General features: G+C 47.3%; 1 protein-coding gene across 1 annotated transcript; it reads left to right on the forward strand.

Annotated features, from left to right (window-relative positions):
* The first annotated feature begins 481 nt into the window (after positions 1 to 481).
* Positions 482 to 8,356, forward strand: LOC118086818 (kelch-like protein 3). The gene is made up of 4 exons (XM_035118811.2): positions 482 to 557; positions 1,935 to 2,013; positions 3,623 to 3,850; positions 6,871 to 8,356. The coding sequence occupies exons 1-4, from the start codon at positions 482 to 484 to the stop codon at positions 8,354 to 8,356; spliced, it is 1,869 nt and encodes a 622-aa protein (XP_034974702.1).
* The last annotated feature ends 3,187 nt before the right edge of the window (positions 8,357 to 11,543 follow it).

Here is an 11,543-nt window from a genome sequence, read left to right on the forward strand (position 1 = left end):
CAGGGCGGGTGCCACTACCGAGAAGGCCCTCCGCCTGGTTCCCTGTAGCTTGGCTTCTCACAGTGAGGGAACCGCCAGAAGGCCCTCGGCGCTGGATCTCAGTTTCCGGGCTGAATGATGGGGGTGGAGATGCTCCTTCAGGTATACAGGACCGAGGCCGTTTAGGGCTTTAAAGGTCAGCACCAATACTTTGAATTGTGCTCGGAAACAGCGCTCCATGTTCCTATCGTTTCCAGTAACTGCCATTCAGAAGCATTACTGCATTCAACCATGGAAGCAGAGAGTACGTCACCATGTCCAGTAGTCATCAATGGCCTTCTTCTGATCAACTTGTGCCTTTGCCTACATCTCACACTTGACTGGGAGTCTCCGATTCAGATTTCTTGCCAATGACCTCTTCTCATCTTTATTCTGCCCCCTCCCCCACCAGGAATGACTTGCAATACAGCTTCGCTATCTGGGAGCAAGTTGGAGTGCAATGATGGATTCACCTTGGGATAGAGACGATGATATCGTTGGAGAGGAACCCAAGTCTTTGAATCAGTACATACGAGAGGGTAGGTCCCCTGATATCTGAGCCCACCATGACTGGGCAAGATTCTTTTTACCATCTATTTCAAGCAAGCCTTGTTGTGTTCAGTGGGGCTTATTTCCTAGTAGTTGTGTTTTAAGGAATGCAGCCCATAGCAGTGGGTACTTTTATTTTTCTTTGTTTTCTTTTCTCGAAATATGTTTATTGATACTTGTCAGAGGGTCATCGTGGCTACAAACTTCAAGAAAGAAGATTCCACCTAAACGTTAGGAAGAACTTCCTGACAGTAAGAGCTGTTCGGCAGTGGGATTTGCTACCAAGGAGTGTGGTGGAGTCTCCTTCTTTGGAGGTCTTTAAGCAGAGGCTTGACAGCCATATGTCAAGAATGCTCTGATGGTGTTTCCTGCTTGGCAGGGGGTTGGACTGGATGGCCCTTGTGGTCTCTTCCTACTCTATGATTCTATGATTCTATGATTCTACTCTGCTTGAGTCCAGTTTGTCTCTATAGACTTTTATTGTGCAAGATATTTACAGTGCAGAGACAGCTTAAAACATGACCTCTCATTCCGAATCAGAATCTGGCAATGGCGTAATCTGTTCCTACGCCAGCAAAATAGTCGCGGCACCCCAAAACGCCTCCCCCTTGACCTACGTCGCGGTGCTCTCCTTAACTCTTGCGCCAGAAGGAGCGATGCGCTCTCAGTCTCCTCCCTGAGAGGGTGGTGGCAAGGCTCTTCAGCATCCCTGAGCCCTGGCCTGCACCTCTCCGCCCCTGAGCTTCTCTCCCTCCGAGTCTTTCCTCTCCCCCCTGGCTGCTTCAGACCCACTGCTGCTCCCTGATGAAACCCGCCTCCTCTCTGCCTCTACAAAAACTTCCCTGATCCATATGATATTGAAGCTACAATGTTGTGTATGCCTGGAAGGACCAAGAAACATCTCAGATCTGAAGGATCGGAAAGTTGCATAGGCTGCCCTGGTTCCCTGACATGCCAACAAACCAGAAATGGTTTCCCAGTGGAAGTGAAATTGGTTAATAATAAAAAAATAAATAATAGTAATAACACTAACATATTTTTTAAAAAATCAATTATTATTATTTTAAAAACAGTTAAAATCATATCGCTCCACCAGTGTTTTCAGGGTTGCCAGGAATGGTATATTTCAGCCATCAGTTAAGCGGGTGTAAAAAAATCCTTTCAATTTCCTGCTGAGAGTCAATAATGAAGGAGAGAGATGCACTTCATTGAGGATGACATTCCACAAATGGGGAGCTGCCACTAAAAAGGCCCTGTCACAGGTCAAGGCCAATTGGGCAGCCCCCACTGGTGGCACCACTAATAAGGCTTCGCTTCTGATGGCTGTCTGCTCTGTCTCATCACACACATCCCCCCTCTTCCTATAGGGCTGAATAATCTTCTCCAAGAACAGCTCCTCTGCGACACAACCATTGTGGCCAAAGGCGAACGGTTCCCCTGTCACAGGTATTTATTTATACATTTTGGGGTTACTATTTGTTATGCAGGCAAAGGGGTTTAGAAGGGCCCCTGGGCAAGACACTCTCCATGTGGTTCCTTCTGCTAGTGACTTGATCTCATCAATACTTGCTCCTCTACCTTATAATTACAGTGATACCTTGGTTTGCAAACAGCCCTGTTTACGAACTATTTGGTTTACGAACTCCACAAAACCGGAAGTGGTGTCCGGGTTTGCAAACTTTACCTCGGTCTACGAATGGAAGCCGAACGGTGGAAGGGTACTGGCAGTGGGAGGCCTCGTTAGGGAAAGCGTGCCTCTGTTTAAGAACGGATTTGGTTTAAGAACGGACTTCAGGAACAGATTAAGTCCGTAAACCGAGGTACCACTGTACCCCCACACGCATGCTTGCTAGGTCAATGAACAAACAGGTGGTGGGATCTCCTCCTCCCCACCAACACTGTTTGCATAAGAAGATAAGAAGAATGTACTGGCGCATCTCATCTAGCGTCTTGTTCTCACAGTGACCAGCCAGATGTCCCAATGAGAAGCCTGCAGGCACAACACAACGTGAATGCAAGAGTATTCTCCCCACTTGTGATGGCATTTAAAGGCATATGACAGTGGAGAAAGACTATATCCATCGGGGTTAGTTGCTACTGATAGCATTATTGTAGTAACCTGCCCAGGGACCTTGTGGTGGAAGGCAGTGGGTAAGAAATAAAAGAATGGAACTTGCAGTCCAATGAGATCTGGAGGTCCACTGGTTCACCATCTCTGGATTCGAAGCTTTCCCCAATCTGGTGCCCTCCAGATCTTGCTGGACTCCAAATAAATCTAGCCAGCATGGCTCGTGGTCAGGCATGATGGGAGTTGTAGATGTAGCAACATCAGAAGGTCCTTGGGACTTGACATCTTTGGTTTAGGGCAACTCACACGGAATGCCTTGTTGACATTCTTTGCTATATAACTCTTCTCAGTATAATCCTGGAAATTCCTGTGCCAAGGCACTAAGTTTCTTAGATCTACCCACATTGGGTCATTCTCTACCATGGTTGAAACAGCATCCGTGTACTCATGAGGTATGGGGGTGGCTAGGGTGCTGGACTCCAGTTCCCATGAGTCATAATCACTATGAGTTTTTTCCTACAACCAAGTGGGTGTATACATTTTATGAAATAATGAAACAAAGTAAATTATGAGAGCTGCAGTCCACCAATATCTGAATGGTTTTTAGGCCCACCCACTCATAGCTTAGGGTAACTCCTATAAAATCAAACAATGGTCACAAGTGGGGCCACCATTCATATTTTTTTTTCAGGCTGCAAGAGGCTGCAATAATTAGAAACCAAATATGGGAGCTGGTAGACAGAGGAACATTAGAAACTGCCGTATACTAAGTCAGACCTTTGGCCTATCCAGCTCAGGGTTGTCTACACTGCGAGTCGATGCTTTTAAACTCTCTCATAAATGGTTTAGAGTTAGGGTTAAGCAGTGAGGTAGCCCAAGTTTGCTGACAGAGATTCCACATGGTTCAAGGTAGCTAAGGAATGCTGAATTAGAGATTGATATCCTGACCGCCTAATGTCGACGCATCCCTCCCTCCCTTTTGTTTAGGATGCTCCTTGCTGCCATCAACCCCTACTTCCGAGCCATGTTCTCCAGCTCCTTCCGGGAGTCAAAGGATGGAGAGGTTCTGCTGCAAGACATGGAGCCCGCCATTGTCCAAGCTGTGGTGAACTATTACTACACGGAGGAGATTGAGCTCGTGCCGGAGATGGCCCAAGACCTGTTTGTAGCAGCCAGCAGGCTTCAAATCCTTCCACTGCTCGAGAGTTGCTCCAGGTAATCCCTAAATAATGCCACGTCTTGGAACATTGAAATCCTCTTTATAGCAAATTAGACTATTGTTCCGTCTATCTCAGTATTGTCTCCACTGGCTGGCAACAGCTCTCGAGCGTATTCACAGTGAGGTTTCTTCTGACCTAATCTGGAGATGTTGGGATCAAACCTTGGACTTGATGCTCTGAGCTATGGTCTGTCCCTAAATATGAAGCAAGGTTCTAGTCCTCCCATTTGTCAATAAAGGGCTGGCTTAATCAGGAAGCTGATTTGCAGTGAGTCAAATCAGTGGCCGTCTAGCTTTGTACTGTGAACAGTGAGTGGCAGTGACTGCTCTCCTGGGTTTCAGGCAGAAGTCTCTCCCTGCCTTACCTGAATATGCTGGGGATTGAACCTGGGACCTTCTGCATGCAAAGCAGATGCTCCACCACTGAGCTATGGCCCCTTGGTGGGAAATGTCCATCTTGTTTTGCATCGCTTGTCCAGGGAGTGACCTATGCAACTCTCTCAGTTTGTTCTCAGGCAGGGAATTTATTAAGTAAAAATGCAACCCACGTTCAAGCAATATGATACCCATCTTCATTGACTGTACTGCAGTAAAGGATGGTCCCATAAAGGGATGGGAACTGTAATGAACACAGGGTCTTTTCAGCTTTTATGCCACCTCACAATCACCCAATCAGACAAGGCACATCACATTTATCGGACAATTATTGCCATGTTGTCCATTACATGTCACCTAGGCCAGTGGCGGATGGCAGGTGGCGAGACGGGGGTGGCGCTGTGGGTTAAACCACAGAGCCTAGGGCTTGCCAATCAGAAAGTTGGCAGTTCGAATCCCCGCAACGGGGTGAGCTCCCGTTGCTCGGTCCCTGGTCCTGCCAACCTAGCAGTTCGAAAGCACGTCAAAGTGCAAGTAGATAAATAGGTACCGCTCCGGTGGGAAGGTAAACGGCGTTTCCATGTGCTGCTCTGGTTCGCCAGAAGCGGCTTAGTCATGCTGGCCACATGACCCGGAAGCTGTACATCGGCTCCCTAGGCCAGTAAAGCGAGATGAGCGCCGCAACCCCAGAGTCATCCGCGACTGGACCTAACAGTCAGGGGTCCCCTTTACCTTTACCTAAGCCAGTGACATGACATCTTAATGAACCAGCCAAGTTAACGGCATGGGTTGGTCAGTAGTACAAGTCGATCAGAACAGCAAACAGGAGCATATTGCATGGAAAGTGTATCTCCATATCTCTGCCTCTAATTGGTGTGAAAGGAGTTCCCCTTTGAAATAAGGGCTTTCTGCCTCTTCTGCAACCCCTGATTTGCATGGGAGTTGCATTCCAGGTCATTGCCTGCGATGGTGGGGCATGCATAAGCCCACTCCTCCCTGTTATGCCCCTGCCCCACCCCCTTCTGCCTCCTGTTCCGCACTCTTTTCTGGCTGCTTCCGGATTGCAGTGATGCACGGTCGTGCGTCAACTGGACTCACATAAATTGGTTGTTGCCTTTATGCTCAAGCTAATTCAGATTCTGGGGAAGTGGAATATTGGGGTGCAAAGACATTCCCTTCTCCAATATAGTGCATTTCCACCACATGCTGAAGCAATAGGGATGGATAAATATGTCCATTTTTCTCAGTCTCTCATTTTTCCAACCGTCAGTTTGCCCCATTTCCGTATCAAAATTTCTTTTTATAAGCTTGCGGGGAAATCGGCATACCTTTTCAAGTGCCTTTTTCTAAGTATATGCATTTTGGTACACAATTCTGTATGCATTTCCCCCCTTTTGCTTTGCAAGCAATAACATAGGTGCCCCCTTTTTGACTAGAGAACTGCCTCACACAATTGTTGAACAATGGCTATGTTTTCACTTTGCCTTTAGATTCAAGAAGTGTAGATTAGGTAGATTGACTTCAAAGCGTGAACCAAACTAATTTCTCCCCCATGAGTCAGGAGCGCCATCTTCAGGGCTCATGCATAATTCCAGATAAGATGTAGTGTGCCAAAGAGTTGCATTCATATTATTCAGCCTGCACGCTCAGATTTTGCAATTATATTCTGATTACAGGCACAGGGTGGTTTAAAAGTCAACTCATCTTCCCAGGAAACTCTAGGAAGTATTGCTCTGGGAGGGGAATAATGCTCTTTTAACAACTCTCTCCATTTTTAAATAAATTTTATTTATAGCTTTTCAAAAATAAATAAATAGATAAATAATTTGTGCAACTTTTTCAAATTAACATTCAATTAATATTCAAATTCCCCTCCAGCCCTCCATGGTTTCCCCAAATTTTCTAATGTTGCTGTATATTATAATTATTCTATACATTACCTCCTCCACAGTATTCTCAGATATGTATTTTACTGCTGTTCTTACTCTAAACCTGCTTGTGTTTCAACATGTTTACAATGATTTTGTAACCTACAAACATTTTCCAATCCTGCTGAGAAACAGTCTCATCTTGATCTCTAATTTTACTAGTTAGACTTGCTAATTCAGCATATTCCATCTGTTGGGTCTCCTAACAACTCTCAGCACCCTTAACAAACTGCACTTCCTGGGTTCTTTTTGGAGAAACTGTTTAAATTGTCCTGATGCTGCTTTAAATAATATTATGCATCTCCTGCAGCGGTGTGTCCTGTTAGCTGTAGTCTAACCACAGAGCCTAGGGCTTGCCAATTAGAAGGTTGGTGGTTCGAATCCCCGCGACGGGGTGAGCTCTCATTGCTCTGTCCCAGCTCCTGCCAACCTAGCAGTTCGAAAGCATACCAGTGCAAGTAGATAAATTGGTACCACTGTGGCGGGAAGGTAAATGGCATTTCCGTGTTCTCTGGTTTCCGTCTTGGTATCCCATTGTGCCAGAAGCGGTTTAGTCATGCTGGCCACATGACCCAGAAGGCTGTCTGTGGACAAACGCTGGCTCCCTCTGAAAGCCTGAAAGGGAGATGAACCCCATAGTCGCCTTTGGCTGGACTTAACCGTCCAGGGATCCTTTACCTTTACCTTTTTACCTTCCCATCTGTCCACCCCAGATACCTCTTGGAACACATCTCCCCAGAGAACTGCCTTTCACTCTACCAATTGGGCTACGCGCACAGCGACCCTGATCTCTTCCAAGAAGCCAAGATCCTGGTCAGCCTGCACTTCAAGCGCCTCTCCATTGAGGACAAGACCTTCCTCAACTTGAACCCCAGCACCCTCATTAGCATCATCTCCATGGACAGTCTGGTAGTCTCTTCCGAACTCACCGTCTACCGGGCCGTGTGGCGCTGGGTGATGGCCCAGAGCGCCAGCCGCCTGTCATTCCTGGGGCAGCTCCTGACGTACGTTCGCCTCCCGCTCTTGACCCAGGAGGAGCTGAGGGAGGTCCAGTCTGAGCTGATGCGCTACAGGGACCTCCGCCTGCGGTGGAAGCGCTTCAACCGCCAGGAGAGGCTGCAGCACAGCGGAGGCCTGCGAAGAGGGATGTACTCCACCTGCATCATCTGCGTGGACCTCTTCAACATGGAAGGCCCAGAACTGAAGACCAAGGACTTCCAGGTCGGCTGCTACGACCCCCAGGCTGGAACATGGGAAAAGATGCCCCTGTTGAAATGCCTGTATTGCGCCCGCTGTGTGGCCGTCGGGGATAAACTGTACGTCACTGGAGGGGTCCACACGGATGACTCTTATTCAGACACGATGCACGAGTACAGCCCGTTGAGGGGTCACTGGACTCAGCTCCCTTCCATGTCCGTGGCCAGGGCCTCCCATGGCTTCCTCGCCTGCAACCAGCAGCTGTTCGCTATGGGTGGCTGGTGCAAGTACGAGGACTACCTCGACACAGCCGAGTGCTTTGACTTGGCGAGAAAGTACTGGTTTCCGATTACCAGGATGCCCTTTGCGCTCAGCCACTTTGCCTCGGCGGCGTTCAAGAACAAGCTCTACCTGGTCGGCGGCGTCACAGACACCGTCGGCTCATGGTACGCTTCCCGGAAGGTCCTGATCTACGAAGTGGCCTTGGACACATGGAATCAAGTGTACTTGGACAAAGAGTGCTACTGGTCTGGCGCCGTGGCCATGAACAATGGGATCTATGTGATCGGGGGCTACTTCCGGAGCCGGACGAGGCACAACGAGCGCTGGTCAGACACAGGGAACCTGCGCTGCACCCGGAAGTGCTTCTTTCTGGGGGAAGACGGCCACTTGGACAGGAGAGTCACTATCCCCAGGCTGCCCATAGAATTGGCGGGGGCCGGTGTGGTACGCTGGAAGCACCGCATTTACGTGCTGGGTGGGGAGAACACCTACATGTATAACAACCTGGAGGGAGAGAATGAAGAGGAATATTATAACACTGTTTACTACTGGGAACTCGGGGCCACGAAGTGGGTCCAGTGCCAGGAGAGGCTGCCATTCACCAGCTGGGGACTCAGCGGCTTTGGCTGCACCACCATGAAGGTCCCCAAAAAGCCCATCCTAGAGCTTTTCCGGAAGACGTCGGTTGCACTGACAGCCATAGAGGTGGTGAACCCTTAGTGGATGCGAGGCTCACAGACAGCTTGCAAAGTGGTTTCTACAGCAATGATCTGCCTGGGAAACCTGAAGGCACTTAACTCTCGAGAGGTATAGAAGAGAAGAACTAGTCATTACCTACCCACTTGTGTCCAGTTTTTTATTTGTAATTTGTATGATTTTCCATCTTAGTGGTGTAAGAGAGGGTCGGGGAATCTCAGACCCAGAGGTAGGGTTGCCACCTTTGTTTGGGCAAAATACAGGACAGGATGGCGGGCTGGGTGGGGTGGCAATTGCCCCTGACCCCCAGCGCTGAAATGGCTTCAAAGCAATCTGTTGCACTCTATTGCAGCCTACCCGGATGCCACTCTGGAATTTGTCACATGCAGACACGCATGCTCAATGATTTGATCCATAAAATGAATGCAATAATTCATTTATGTACTGTACTATAAAATAAATAAGACAGTATTGTAGATGATAAAAAAATTATTACAGTGGTACCTCGGGTTAAGTACTTAATTGGTTCCGGGGTGCCATTTGCACCCTGAAAAGTACTTAATCCGAGTGGCACGCCAAGCACCGATAGAGCACTTCTGCGCATGCCGAAGTGTGCAGATCGCTTTTTTGCATGCGCGCGCTGCAGAACCCAGAAGTAGACACTTCCAGGTCCGCAGAGTACTTAAACTGAAAGTACTCAAACCGAAGCGTACTTAAACCGAGGTATGACTGTAAGGGACAATATCTGGTATTATACAGGATGGGTGGCAACCCTACCAAGGGGCCAAGTGTACCCCTCTAGGCCTCTAAGCCTGGTGCTTGTGACTCTCTCCAGACCACAACCCCTCTCCAGCCACACAAGCTTTTCCCAGGCCACTGCCCTCACCATTCCTGCGTCATACCCTCCTTGAATGTTTCTCCTAGTTGGAATGTGTCTTAGAACTCGTGGTGATGCTGTTCTCATTATCAGGATAGTGGGGGCTGTGTGAGTGTGTATATAGAAGCCAGCCTACTGTGCAAAGGTATAATTCACTGCCATTGCTCCACCCCACTTTTACCTGTGGCCCTGCCCACTTCTGGCATGTGGCCCCCAGAACGTGGCCTGAAAGTGAATGGGTCCCTCAGGCTGAAAAAATGACCCCCACCCTAGCTATCAGGTAGGGTTCCAGGAGAGATGAGCAGGAGCGCTTGGTCTGGACATAACAGAAACCTGGCGGAAGGGAAACGACATGGTTCTCTCTGGGAAGGATGGCATACTGAAAATGGGGGGCTCTCTTTACATCAAATAGGGCATTTCTAGTGCTTGCGATCCCCCCAAAAGGTAGACTCCTTCACATAATTGTTGTGAATGACAATTCAGTACTGAGGTTGTATGATCCACTCTCCTGACCCAAATGCCCAGGTGATCTTGAGCTGCAGAACGAGATCAAGGGAACATCTAAAAGAGGATTTATACTGTAGTAATAGTTGATTTTAATTACCCTCACTTAGACTGAGTGCATGTGTTTGTTCCAGTCACAACAAAGAGGCAAGCTTTTTAAATGTCCTAGGATTCGGGTGAGCAGCGAAGTAGCCATGTTTGGGTGAATGGGCAAGCAAAATGGCAGATGTGATTCAAAGAAGCAGGTGTAAAGTGATGGAGATGTGTGGGTGTTCTGATCTCACACCCTCATGGGGGTCTGAATTGGAGCTGACTAACCAGGAACAAGATTGTAACAGATAGGTCAACACAGATATCAACTGCAGCAGCTGTGGGGGGAAAAGGGGTAAATTTTACGCAAGGGATCACAAGGACAAAGACTGGAAATAAAACTCTTGTCAGGGACTGGGCAGAGGAGGAGGAGGAATGGTGGAGGCTGCCTCCCTATCCTGACCCTTCCTGGGAAGAGGAAGAGGAAGACAGTATAGACTTACAACAGGGGTTTGTGGTAAATAACAGCCCAGAGGCAGATGAGGGGGAAAGTTGGGAAATAATGAGAGAGCCAGAGCAATACCCAGCTGACGCACTGTCATTAGAAAGTATTCTGCACCTGCCATCTTCCAGAACCTACAAGACGCCACCGGCTGTGCATTTGCATGAATAATGCTCTTCTATATTTTCCATATCAAATATTTCTCTCAACACATAAAGTTCAGCAAAGTAAACAGAAGTCCCAGTAGATCAGTGGAACTGTAGCAAGCTCCCATATCTACATACGTGGAATAGAAACTAGCAAAATATTTGGACTTCATGAATGAACTGATCTATTGGGACTTCTGTTTACTTCGGTTTATTATTATTATTATTATTAAGCGTTTCTTCAAGTATCACTTTGACAATGCAAATAAAGCTATACAATATGAACAAGGGATAAAATTGTGTGGTCTTTCAAAATCAGGGGGGGGGGGGAGAGCCTTCATCCTATGTACATTTTTGTACCAACCTGTGGTTTCAAAGTATGTACCGGTAAGCTGTGACCTGCCTTCTAATGCAAGTCACCTGTCAAGTTACTGATTTTTCAATTTTTTTAAAAAAAGACGTCACAGAATACATCAACTTTATGTGTTGATTATGAATGAGAGAAATATTTGATATGGAAAAATATAGAAGAGCATTATTCATGTGAATGCACAGCCAACGGTTACATCTTGTGTGTTTGTTGAATGTATTTCATGTAACTCCAGGTTTGATGTTGTTTTACATCTCCCAGAACCTGGCAAGCCTTAAAAGTAGGGGAGCAAAGAGCTCAAAGACAGAGGGCACATAGCAGCAACCGGAGAGGAGGTGATGACGATGAGGAGGAGGAGGAGGAGGAGGAACTGGGAGAGATAGGGGCTGAAGATTCATTTGGGACATCATTATTGAAGAGGCTGCATTCTATAGCCTCTCTCTGTAATAGTGAAATAAAAAAGGATGGTAAGAAATGTTTCCTTGTCTTTATGCTTTCCTGGGCAACCAGCCACTGACAGCATCCTAACAGCTGTCAATGTCATAACAGTGCTACACGAATCTATGGTGTAACCACATAGGAATATGGTGCACAGTTCTGATCACCTCACCTCAAAAAGAATATTGGAGAGCTGGGGGGAAAATTCAGAAAAGGACAAACAAAGCTAAGTCTTACTCTGAAAGCAATGGACATGACTAATAGAAAATAATATTGATTATATTGATAACAACAAGAAGAGTTCTGCTGTTCACAACATTGCAGATCAAGTCTCGCAGCAAGTC

Source organism: Zootoca vivipara, chromosome 6, assembly GCF_963506605.1.
Source record: "Zootoca vivipara chromosome 6, rZooViv1.1, whole genome shotgun sequence".
NCBI lineage: Eukaryota > Metazoa > Chordata > Lepidosauria > Squamata > Lacertidae > Zootoca > Zootoca vivipara.